Source organism: Heloderma suspectum, chromosome Z (assembly GCF_057233095.1).
Source record: "Heloderma suspectum isolate Gila_16-S chromosome Z, 16-S_ref, whole genome shotgun sequence".
Taxonomy (NCBI): Eukaryota; Metazoa; Chordata; class Lepidosauria; order Squamata; family Helodermatidae; genus Heloderma; species Heloderma suspectum.
In genome coordinates, this window is record NC_139476.1 from 1,375,613 (window position 1) to 1,388,514 (window position 12,902).

A 12,902-nucleotide genomic window follows, 5' to 3' on the forward strand; every position below is an offset into this window, starting at 1 on the left:
CTCACCGTCTCCAGACATTTGGACAGGGATTCGACGGCCAACCTTGGTGAAGATTTGAACGAGAGGTAGAGCTGCGTGTCATCCGCATATTGATGACACTGCACCCCAAACCTCCTGATGATAGCCCCCAGCGGCTTCACATAGATGTTAAATAGCAACGGGGAGAGGATGGAACCCTGTGGCACCCCACAAGTGAGTGGCCACAGGTCCGAAACCTCCTCTCCCAATGCTACCCTCTGGTACCTGCCGGAGAGGAAGGACTACGCCCTTATCTGGCCAGAGAGAGCCTAGCTACAGCTATTCACGCTCCGATAACTTCTCATCTGGATTACTGCAATGCGTTATAGGTGGGGCTGCCTTTCAAAACGGTCCAGAAACTTCAGCTGCTCCAAAATAGGGCAGTGAGATTGTTAACAGGGACTGGCCAGGGAGCTCATGTTACGCCTGTCCTTTTCCAGCTGCATTGGCTGCCAGTCCATTTCCAGGCCCGATTTAAAGTGCTGGTGTTAACATTCAAAGCCCTGAACGGCTTGGGGCCAGGTTACCTGAAGGATCGCCTCCCCCCATATGTGCCTGCCTGGACCTTAAGATCATCCTCAGCGGCCCTCCTCCGTGAGCCCCTGCCAAAGGAAGTGAGGCGGGTGTCTACCAGGAGGAGGGCTTTTTCTGCTGTGGCCCCCTCATCTGTGGAATGAGCTCCCTAGTGAGATTCGCCTGGCACCTACATTGTATTCCTTTCGGCGCCAGCTGAAGACCTTTTTATTTTCCCAGGCATTTTAGCATTTTAGCTTTCTAGACTTTTAGCTTTGCTGTTTAAAGTCTGTATTTTAAATCCCTGCACTGCTGCTAGGTTTTATTCTGGTTGTATTGTTATACTGTGGTTTTAATGTTCTATATGTTTTATATTGTTTTATTGTGTGCTGTTTGGTTTTAATTTTTGTGAACCACCCAGAGACCTTCGGCTATTGGGTGGTATAGAAATGAAATGAATGAATGAATGAATACATAAAATTAAAAGACTAAAATGCTAAAATGCTGGGGAAATAAAAAGATCTTCACCTGACGCTGGAAGGAGTACAACGTAGGTGCCAGGCAAACCTCTCTAGGAAGCTCATTCCACAGCCGGGGTGCCACAGCATAAAAGGCCCTCTTCCTGGTAGCCACATGGAACAATCTACACAGATTGCTCAGAAATTTGTGCAACTTGTGGAACCTGTGAAAAAAGGTGAAAAAACATTCCCGGAGTTCAGGGTAAAACCCGCAACTCAGCTTGCAAATCCAAATTGAGTTGCACACATTGTCAAGTCAAAAAAAGAACTGGACTTCCCAGCGATGGACAGTCCTAATGCAAAGCAGGGGCTCTACCACTGAGCCACGGTCCTTCCCGCAAAGATAAAGTAAGCTTCCAGTCCTCGTGGCTGCCTTTACACTAAAGAAAACTCCCACAGTCCTCCCGTTCTGGAGCCTTTCCACGCTTATCACGGGCTCCCAGGCAGCGACCACGTGATTGCCGAGAGGGGAAACTTTTAATTTTCAGTGTTCCGTAGACCTCAATGAAACAGCACCATCTAGTAGCTGTTTTAATCATGTTACATTCCGAGTTTAAAAAATGGTTCATTAGTTCCGGATCTGTTTGAGACAGAAAAGCCAGGAAATACCTCTGGATGTGCCCTGGAAGTTGACGACGTTACGAAAAGAACTCACAAACTTCCCCGAGTGAGCAATCACAATCGCAGGATAAAAGCTCCATGTGAAGGAGCCCCATGGCTCTGAAGAAAGGGCTGGTTTAAACAGGAAGAGAGGAAGCTGCCTTATAAAGAGTCTTGGTGCATCTAGCAACAGCTCTCCAAGGTTTCAGACAGGGGTCCATCCCAGCCCTATTAGGACATGATGAAGACTGAACCGGGGACTTTCTGCATGCAGAAAGGGAGTATGCAGGGCCTGCCAGGGCCGCTCCTCACGTCCCTCCCCTCCCGCCCCCAGAATATTTGTGATGTCTGGTCCTTCTTCTCCCCTCACAGCACAGCTTCCACGAGCATCAACGCCATGGCTGCAGTGACTGTGGAGGACTTGATCAAGCCGAACCTGCCAAACCTGTCGCCGCGGAGACTCACCCTCATCTCCAAAGGACTCTGTGAGTGGACAACGGTGGGGGATGACTGAAGCGGCACTTCTGGGAAAGGCTGGAGGTGGGGAGGGTGCCTAGAGGGGGCTAACTCTTGAGCGCCCTTCCCGTGCCCTGCAGGGAGGCCTTTATTTAAGCTGTGAAGGTATCTCCACAGAGCTGCACACCCAGCGGCCCATGGAACGAACGCCAAAGGCACATCCAGACCATGAGATTGACACCGCGCATGGGTCGCAGAAGTTCCCCAACACCGAGCAAGTGACACCATCAGTGCCCCCCCCCCCCTTCCATCAACATTCATGGATGAAGGAATGCTGGGAATTCTGGGACTTTTTTCTGGCTGGGGAGTGCTGGTAGTTAAGAACATAAGAAGGGCCCCGCTGGATCAGACCTAGGGTCCATCGAGTCCAGCGTTCTGTTCACACAAGGGCCGACCAGCTGCCCAGGGGACACCCACAGGCAGGACACGGGTGCAGCAGCACCCTCCCACCCATGCTCCCCAGCAACTGGGGTACGCAGACACGCTGCCCCTGAGACTGGAGGTAGCCCAGGGCCGTCAGGGCTGGCAGCCCTCGATCGCCTCCTCTCCAGGAACGTGTCCATTCCCGGAAGTTGTTGGCTCGTCGCCGCTGCACACACGGACGAGCCACTTGCTTTGCTGTCAGCAGAAGCAAAGAGTCTGACGGAGGAAACCGTCTGTTCTTTATGCCCCCAGCGCTGATCTACGGCACCTCGTGCATCACCGTTGCGGCCCTGTCGTCGCTGCTGGGAGGCGGAGTGCTGCAGGTAACGGTCGTCCGTGCAAGGGTGCCACGGCCACCTCTCGCCCAGTTCGTTCTCTTCTTGTGTGGATATATGTCTGAACCAGCTGATTGTTTTTCTTAATGATTCACGCTTGTAATTGTTCTAAGACCTTGTTTGCAGAACAAACATCGCCAACTTGATTAGGGCTTCAGGTTCCCAGGTGTAAATCGTAGCAGTTCCGCATCCAGCTGATAGAGCTGGACCCCGATAACGTCTCTCACCCCAGCTCGCCCCAGGGTGCAGCGCCCTTCAGGGTCAAAGCTCCCCCGCCCCTTCTCATTTCGCACACACCCGCCTTTCACTCTGGCCTTGCGCACGTCCACCTGCTAGGGAGGGGCCGTGGCTCAGTGGGGGAGCCCCCGCTTTGCACGCAGAAGGTTCAATCCCCGGCAGCATCTCCAGGTAAGGCTAGGGGGGGAAATTCTTGCCTGAAACCCTGGAGAGCCGCTGCTGCCAGTCAGTGTCAACAACGCTGGGCTAGATGTACTGATGGTCCAACTCAGTGTAAGGGAGAACTTCACCTGTCCCTGCGTTCAGCATTTCCCATCAACAGACAGCTTGTTTACTGTGGCGACATTATTTCTGGAGTACATTATTATGCCCAGTGGGAGACTTGGGCACCACTCAGCAATATAAATGTCATCATTTGCTCTACATATGTGTTAGGTACAATGCAGTACAGTTGTTTTTTAAGGAAAACCACAATGCAAAGTGAAATGTATTGTCCCTAACCGTCTCCAAGAGCAGTCCCATGCACAGCGTGTTACAGTAGTCTAAACTGAAAGTCCCCAAGCTATCTTGTAAGGTGTAGCTGGAGAACCAACTGCGCCTTGTTACGACGTAGAAAGTAAATTCTTGTGCTCAGTCCTTTCTTCTCTGTTCTATCAACAAGAATGTCCTCCACCCATGTTTGAAGGAGGAGACATGCACAGAAGACTCTTATCACAGAAGAATCTTAACTTATCAATATCCATTATATCCCAAATGTTAGCAACCAAAGGGGCATATCTGGGAACCTAATTTGTCCTCCTAAATTTTTGCTACTCCTATCTTAGCTGCTGATAATGAATTCCACACTTAAAAGTCACCATCCTATATGTGTACTTCTGTTTTCTACCTCACAACGAACCTGCTGAATCTGTTTTGCTGAAGGTTGGAAATAGTTCTGGGTAACTGCGGGGTTTTATACATTCTCCTGTTTAGGTTCCCGTAATGAGCTCTATGCGGGGCTGGCCTTGAACAGTGTTTGGAAACTGCCGCTGGTGCAAAATGCATCAGCCAAGTTGCTTGCTGGTCTGTGTGCTTTGTACCATGTTACATCAGACCTACATCGGTTGCACTGGGTTCCAGTTTGATTTTGGGCCTAATTCAAGTGGCTGGTTCCTACCTAGGATGCTCCAAACAGCTTGGGGGCAGGATATCAGAAAGGGTACTTCCTCCTGTGTGAACCTGCCTGCCATTTAAGAACTTCTTCAGACGCTGCTGCCAAGAGAGGCTATGTTGGTGGAAACATGACAAGACCTTTTTGGTAACAGCATCCTGGCTGTGGAATTCCTGTCCAGGGAGGTCAGATTGGACCCATCTTTACTTTGCTTGCGGGGAGGAGGGGAGCTGTAAAAACGTCGGGTATATTTTAGGGATAGTTGTGTTCTGTTCTTGATTTCTGATCTGTTGTTTGTATGGGTCGTTTTAATGTTTATATATCACCTTGGGAGCAAAAAGGGATTCATAAATATTTTAATACAAATGATAAAAATTAATAAATACAGATTCAAAAATGGGGGATCAGCCATTGATTGTTTTTGGTCCCAGCAATCTGAAACCTGCATGGTAGCACCCGCAACCAGCACTGCACCTAATCCAATTAAGGCTGCAAACCTTTAGCCGTTGACTTGGGAGTAGGTCCTATTGACCTCAGTGGGGTTTACATCTGAGTAGACATGTGCAGGATTGCACTGCATGCTGATAATCCTGGAGAGCTCAAAAATATGCTTGCTATTCTGTGGACATTTTGCGATGGTCCTAATTGGGGTATCACCTGGCTGCAGATTTTGGCATTTTCCCAACACGTTTCCTTTTGCTTTTTGTCTTTCTGTCTTTAGGGCTCCTTCACTGTCATGGGGGTTATCAGCGGCCCCCTTCTAGGAGCATTCATCTTAGGGATGTTCGTACCATTTTGCAACACGGTGGTAAGTCATGATGACAGACAGGATACATTTGGGGGGTGCTGATCAATACCGTGGGTTGTCCAGCAAGCAGAGAACAATGTCCAACCCTATAAAGGGGTATTGGAAGGAGAATGCTGTGAGCATGGAAGGGCTGAGAGCCTCTGCCATGGATCAAGTCCTCATGATCAAGCAGCGAGCCTAGGAGAGCCACCCATTCCCGGGAAATCACACATCTGTCCACTGAAGGGAGTTAGTCTGTTCTCTCAGTCCTGTGAGATGCCCTTGCAAATGATTTCCTTCCAGTTTTTGCCCTTCCATTCTCAGGCAGCAAAAAAATGGAGGGAACCCATTTGGTGGGGGTGGCAGTGCGAGCAAATTGGGGCAAAAGGGGGGGTCTTATGGGCAGCAGCACCAGAATTCTCTTGACATCTGAAGGATGCCGTCTTTATTTCCCTTAAGACCCCTTTGTGTTGACACAGAATCATTCCCAGGGCAGCACCCGTGGGGTGGAGTGGTCGGAATGTCGGACTAGAGCTGGGGAGAGCTGGGTTCAAATCCCCACTCAGCCATGAAGCTCAGCTGGGTGACGTTGGGCCAGTCACTGATTTTCAGCCTAATCTGCCTCACAGGGTTGTTGTGTAACAAATCAATATAACTCTTGGGAAATAAAAATGGTGTCTGTCGGCTGTTGGGAGACCTGTGCGGCCTGCCACCACTGCAAAAACATGTCGAGATAGTTTTAAATATGTTCAGTGGTATATAACCCTCTTAAAGAAATAAAAATAAATGCATTAAAGGGGTAGTGGAAAAAGGTACGCAGGAGGTGGTTTTGCCCCCAAACACCCTCCTCATTCCAGCTAAAAGTTATTTGGGGGGAATTTTCAGCGAAGATCTCGTGTAAGCCTCAGTCTCATCTTTGCTTCCAGGGGGTTTTCTCCGGCCTCGGCGTTGGCTTCGCCCTCTCTTTCTGGGTAGCAGTGGGGGGGACTATTTATCCGCCCAGTGCCACCACCATGGGCGTGCTGCCGTCCTACGGAGACTTCTGCCCGCTCTACAACGCCTCCGAGGGGGTGAACAGCACCATTGTGTTTGGGCCGTTGCCCCCACAGAACATCTTGGAACCTTTGAAGAGGTGAGAGGGGGAAAGAAGGCAGAAATGGAGCTTGCTGAGGTTCTCCGAGTTCTGCCTGGAAGCCCTCCTTGTTTCCATTCCCATTTGTGAGCTTTTGTCATTGTTGCGCGAATGGGAAGAGTGCACATTTAAGTTAGGGATGTCCATCACAGGGAAATCCGCTTCTTTTTTTCCTTGACTGAGTTCTGCAGTGTGTACGACTCACTTTGTGTGTGCAAGCTGAGCTGTGAGCTGTTCCCCAGACTTCAGGAACTCCTTTGTGCATTTTTTCTTAAGGTTCTGCAATTTGTGGAAATTTCTGAGCAGCGGGTAAAATCCAACATAAGCCCTACTTACAGTAGAGCTATTGCAGTGAATGGGACTTCAGTTAGTCATGACTAACTGAAGTGCCATTCACTTCAGTGGTTCCACTCTAAGTAGGACTGACATTGGATTTCACCCAATTTGTGCAAATGTGGCCATAATTTGCGCAAATTGCTAAGAAATGTCTGCAAATTGCACAACTTCCCTCCACCCCCCCAATGCGCAAAATTCCTGGATAATCCACAAATTGGCTGAACTTGCTGCACATCAAGTCGAGTGGTACAGTGGGAACCAAAACAAAGTCCCGGGGGAAACCCATTGAACTCCAGCCCTCAAATGCATTTGTCCGGCATCCCTAATTTGAATACACATTTTTTTAAAGTGTGCACCCAAATGCATACTTCTCCCCACTGACCAAAGCATGAAAATGTGCATTTTTCCAAAATGCACATTTTTTAAGTGCACACTTTTCTACAGTGCACACTTTCTGAAGCAGCATCACAAGCTCGGGAACGCAAAATATGCTCATATTCAGGGGTACAAACGTGGCAAGGTCACCGATGAACCGTAACAAAATTCCCATACATCCATCCCTAGTGATGACCAGGGAGATGGATGGGATGTGAGATCGGAAGAAGAAAATAGGCAAAACTTGTTCCATCTGGACTAGGTGAACCAAAAATCAGACCTATTGGGAACCAGCTTCGTGGATGTTCATGCTCTACGATGCAGATTTTGGTGGTCTGATTTTGGAAGCCCCCCAGACACACCCTCTCCCATAGGAACCCTTTGTCAGGTCACTTCCTGCGCATCTCATGACATCATTTCCTTTGCAGGCCGGCCATCGCAGATGACTTCTACGCCATGTCTTACCTTTACTACGGTGCCTTTGGAACCTTATCCACGGTTCTCGTTGGGGCCCTGGCGAGCTGCCTGAAAGGTGACTGGCTGTGTGGAGCTGTTAGGCAATTATCATTTTGCTTTAGTTTTTAAACTCCATTAACACTCGTCCTGTGGGCTCAAAAACATTTGTTAGTACAATATCTTAATGCACTCCAAGGAACTTTTTTTGGTCTAGGCCTTTTTCTTTTAGAGAATGAAGCTTGCTGAAGTGATGGCACTTGAGAAGGGCTGGCCCATAGTTTTGTGGTAGACCAGGGGGTGTTTATTATTATTAATATTATTACATTTATATCCCACCCTTTTTCCTCTTGCAAGGAACCCAAGGTGGGCTTACACGGTCCTCCTTCACTCCATTTTATCCTCACAACAACCCTGAGAGGTAGGTTAGCCTGAGAGTCAGGGACTGGCCCAAAGTTGCCCAGTGAGCTTCATGGCTGAGTGGGGGCTCGAACCCGCATCTCCTGAGTCCCAGTCCAGCACATCACCACACTGGCTCTTGTGTGGAACCTCTTTCAGGCCAAGGGGTGAATTCCATTTCAGAGAAGCCCTGGGCAGAGGGGTCTTGTGATTAGCCCCAAAGTCCAGCCCTTCCTACACCACCGATCCTGGTGGTTGATAAGGACAAGGGCCTTCTCAGCAGTGGCCCCAGTTGTGGAAGGCTCTCCCCACTGAGGTCCAGCTGGCACCAACATAGTTATCTTCTTGTCGCCAGGTTGAGACTTTCCTTGGCTCCCAGGCATTTGTTGTTGTTGTTGTTGTTCAGTCGTTCAGTCGTGTCCGACTCTTCGTGACCCCATGGACCATAGCACGCCAGGCCTTCCTGTCCTCCAGGCATTTGTGGGGCTTCCTAATTTAGTTGTTTTACTGGTTCATGGCACTGAAAATTGTTTTTCGTACTTTTGAAGTTGTTTTAACTTCTTGCATGTGTTAATCCCTCCGGTAAGATGCCTTAGACCTATTTTTTTTTAAGAGAAAGGCATGATGATGCCATTGGCAGTGCAGCTGTCAAAGCCAGAGCAGTATAACCTATTCTGTAACAAGCTGATCAAGGCATGCGCTCCGTGTGGACTTGCTTCCTCACCATTCTGGGTTGTGTGTTTTAAAATTCCAGGGCCGGCTAAAAAGAGCTTGAAGCGTCCAAGCGTGCTGTGGTGGGACATCATGAAGCAGACGTCCTCGGTCTCCCCAGAGGGAGCCAAGAAACCATTCACCAAGGTGCAGAGGAGGGAAATGGGTGTGCGGGCACTGGGATATTTGGGGAGCAGACTGGGGGCAAATGTCATCTAACAATCGTCACGTCTCCTGCCAGGAGTTCCCTACAATATCAGCCTTCGGGTGCTGAGAACCCCAGATCACCTTTCCCCCCAAATGGTGCCCGGCAGATCTTCTGGATTACAACTTGCCCCAGCCCCAGCTGATGTGGCCAGTGGCCATGGAGAATGGGAGTTGTAGCCAAAACCATCTGGATCAGGGATGTTGCCCCCAGACTTGTGGGCCCCACTGGGAGAGAAAAAATGAAGAAAATCAAAATCAAAAGGGCCAGAGCACTCATTAGTGCCACAAGGGTTACATTTAGCTCGAAAACAAGTTATTCGTTGCAATTTTTAAACAAAAAAGTTGGGGTGTGTCAATGGGCAGCGGGGGGGGGGCCTTCTGGGCCTGATGTTGCCCACCCTCATCCAGTGATGGATGAGCCCTCGATTCGGACTTGAGCTTGGCAAAGCAATATATAATTGGAGAATACCTTGGCTTTCCCCAAGCCCAGCTCTGGAATTTGGAACATCCATCAGCCTCTCAATTAAATCACCGAGAACATGGCTAAACACCTCCCCTGAACCCCGGGAGCCCATGGGCTCTGTGCTACCATCTCCACCCCCAACGGTGCACAGCTCCTTCCATTGGCTCTATAGCGGGGCAGGACAGAGCGGGATGGCGAGCCCCCGAGGGGGTGAGGCCTGTGGAAAGGGGTGTGACCTGGGGCAGTCTGGAGCTCTGCAGGGCCGGAGCTTCACCACCCTTGTCTTGTAGGGTGAATTTTTCCGCAAGGTCACAAGCTGGGACACTACAGCCTCGGGCTCGTGGCCGTTCTCTTCTTTGGAACCCCATCTGTCGTGCACCAGGGCTCATGTCACGTGGTCCTGGAATCCCAGCATGCACAGCTCTGTCACCCATGGGGGGTGCCAGTGATGGAGTGGGCGCTTATTCCGTCTGCTCTGCTTTTGTCCATACAGGAGTCTCCCACTCTGCAAAAGAAGGCCTTCGGTTCAACTTCCCTGGTTCCTGGGTTCCCAGCTGAGGACAAGGCTCTGTTGACGCAACAGCAGGCGGCCTCATCAAAGGGCTTGGAGGAGTCCGTCTGCGTGTGCGCCGCTTTGGACCACAGCTGTTTCCACCTGCTCAGAGAGACCGACGTATAAGGGTCCCAGCACCTGGCCGCCAGAAACTGCCCAGACCGGCTCTGTCTGGGGGGAGATCGGCTTAAACGGCCTGGGCCTTGATTCATTCAGAGATGGACACACAAGGGGTGTATCTTCATCCAGACCAGGCTGCAAGCTCGGACAAATTGCGGGAGGGGGTTGTTTGTCTGCTACCAAAATGTGGCTAAGCTGCGCCAAGAAACACCCAACAGGCCCGGGCCCTTGGACACTTCCGTTGGTCCCTTTTGAGAGTCCGCCCAGAGGGCCACCCCCCACCCCATGTCACCTGGGGAGGGGTGGGGGAGTTTAAAACCTGCAGGTGGGGAGGAGGAGGAGAAGGAAGGGAAGCTTTGCAAACCAGAAAGAATTGCCCCTTCTTCTTGCCGTCCTCCCACCCAAGACAATTTTCGTCTGCTGGAAAATGATTCATGATGGGGTGGGCTCAGAACCCCTTCCCTCTTTCTGCATCTGTGTCCCACCCTCTTCTGAAAGATGGTGCCAGGCCAGCCCTGGCACTGCACCGTATCTCGGTTGCGTGCTGACTGAGCTGCCATGGTTTCTCCCAGAGGGTGCTGGGAATCGTGGTTTGGCGAGGTGCTGAGGCTCCTCTTCTGTATCTCTAGGCATCGGTCCCCACAGTTTCCTGGGGAGGGGGAACGTCTCTTAGTGATATCGTGCTGTGTGGGTATATAGACCCAGAGAAAATGTCTGCATGCACTGGAGTCGGGTTTCGGTTTTGCTTATTGGGCAGTTGTTGGGAGGAGCAACCAGGCCAGTGCTGGAGCCCTTCCGTTGTATGCAGAAGGTTCCTGGTTCTGTCCCCTCCATCTCCACTTGAAAGGATCTCGCGGAGCAGGGCTGCAAAACAAATCTTGCTCTCCCCGTCTTTGGAGAGCTTGTCAAGGAAGACAAGCCCGGGCTAGATTTCAGCTAATCTACCAAGGAACTCCCAGCTCTGTGATAGAAAATGCCTTGCCCAGGTTAAGAGCGTAAGAACAGGCAAACTGGATCAGGTCAAAGCCTATCTGTCCAGCATTCTGTTTCCTGGAGTGGCCAACCGGATGTCCCCGTGGGAAGCCCACAGACAGGACATGAGTGTCAGGGTGGACACTGAGCCCATAGGACCTCAGAGCAGTTCTGATTCTGAGGAGGAACAGCCGTCCATGGGAGAGGAGTGCGCTCATCCCTCCCAGGCCCTGCAGCCGGCAGAGATTCCTTCTGCCGGCATTCCAGAGATAGATAGCGCTCCTGGGAGTGAAGGAGTGCAGGAGGAGAGCTGGCTGGATGCTCAACGCAGACGCAAAGAGCGACGAGCTATGGAGGGCACGGAAAGGAGGCGTCGCACCCGTTTGGCGCGCAAGCAACAGTCGCGCCCAGAGGACCCAAGGGAAAAGGGGAGGGACTCTCCCTAGCCCATAAGTTCAGGGTCTGCAAGTGATTCTCATTCAAACGGGAACCAACTGTTTCCAACCTGGGGCATAGGTTACGCTGCTGTTCATAGCTTAGTCTCTGGTGATAGAGTTATTAAGTTGTAAAAGGAATAAAGCCTTGAAAAGAATCCTTTGTCTGTGTCTGGAGCTGGCTACTGGAGTAGACTGAAAGAGGCCGGCTAGGGCCCCCTGACAATGAGTGAGAGAGATAGCATTCTCCGGCTTGTGTCCTCCAGCACACTGCCTTCAATCCTGGCGGTACTAATATCACTATTGACCTCCATGTCTAAATCATCAATCTCCACTTGATCTTGCAGTGCAGAGGTGGGGATGGACAACTGCCATCATCCTCAGCCAGCACGCTTTCTGGGGATTATGGGATACGCAAATCCAACCCATCTGGAGGGTGAAGGCTGATGCAGACCAACAGATAAATCCTATGTATTTCTACACAGAGAAATATGTCCCACTGAGCTTAATGGGGCTTGGTCCCAGGAAAGCACGTGTGCCCAGATTGCAGAATGCTTTTGGTCCCAAACCCCCTCTGATGCTGAGCCCCCTCCTATCGGTGTGTAGATAGAAAGGTCAACAGCTGCTTCTAGATACGGCATTTGGAGAGTGTGGATGCAGTGTGTGGGTTGAAGGGGTGCTTGCGGTTTGAACGCTGCCGTTGCTGCCAAGGAACAGAGTATATGAAGAGCTGCCATTTGGGGAAGTTGGTTCCCAGGTGCTGGACTACATTCAAGACATGAAATATTGTCCAAAGCCAAGCTGGCTGTCTCAGGTTTCAGATGGGGGTCCTTTCCCAGCACTACTTGGAGACACCGGGGATCAAACCGGGGACCTTCTGCATGCCAAGTAGGGGCTCCACTACTGAGCTTTGGTCTTTCCCCTAAAATAAAGTAAGGTTCCAGTCCTTATGGTCCTGAAGAAAGCACTGAAGAAAGGGCCATCTAGCTTGGTTGTACAGTCTAACCTAAAGGTTCTCTCCAGGGTCTCAAACTGGGGTCTTTTTCTAGCCCTACCTGGAGATGCTGCTGGGGATCAAACCTGGAACCTTCTGCATGCAAAGCGGGGGCTCTGCTACTGAGGTGCTTCTCTTAGTAATGTCCATACGTCATGTGAGAGCTCCATGGCCTTTGGCTGGCTACTGCTGGCAACGCTGGATGCCGGGGTGGGTTCTGGCTTGGAAAGATCCATTTGGCTTTCTTTAGCTTTCACCTCTTCTTCTGTCTTTCCTGATGCCATCTACCCTGCTGTCTCCGTTTGCTGAGGGCCTGGAGCCTCCCTGGCGTTTGCGCTCTTTGCTCCAAGTCGGAAATGGCTGCTTTCGAAATACTGTTAATAAAGTTTTTAAGAAGACGTTGACTAACGGACGGCTGCTGTTGTTGCTCTTTGTGCGGTTTGCCACAGTACTCTCGGGATCCCACTGGAAGGATGGGCGGCAAAAGGGGGAATGTCTAAAATTATTTATTATCTTAGTTTCCACAATGACCAAGTGGAGCGGCTGCAGAAGGACAGAGGCTAGGGAAAGGAGCAGCCAAGAGGTGGGCTGGAGGGGGGGGCCCTGACTCAGGGGGCAGCCAAGGGTTCTAAGTTATCCATAGAGCGCAGACTTCC

At 50.8% G+C, this 12,902-nt stretch overlaps 1 protein-coding gene across 1 annotated transcript in view; it reads left to right on the forward strand.

Moving 5' to 3' along the window:
• The window catches only part of LOC146333454 (sodium/iodide cotransporter-like), a 39,564-nt gene extending 26,912 nt beyond the window's left edge, over positions 1–12,652 (forward strand). Inside the window, exons 9-15 of the mRNA XM_084826275.1 lie at positions 2,022–2,134; positions 2,841–2,911; positions 5,032–5,118; positions 6,024–6,229; positions 7,369–7,472; positions 8,547–8,650; positions 9,667–12,652. Of these exons, the coding sequence (XP_084682401.1) occupies positions 2,022–2,134; positions 2,841–2,911; positions 5,032–5,118; positions 6,024–6,229; positions 7,369–7,472; positions 8,547–8,650; positions 9,667–9,852 (871 nt within the window). The 3' untranslated portion in view covers positions 9,853–12,652. The remainder of the gene's footprint in view (positions 1–2,021; positions 2,135–2,840; positions 2,912–5,031; positions 5,119–6,023; positions 6,230–7,368; positions 7,473–8,546; positions 8,651–9,666) is intronic.
• The last annotated feature ends 250 nt before the right edge of the window (positions 12,653–12,902 follow it).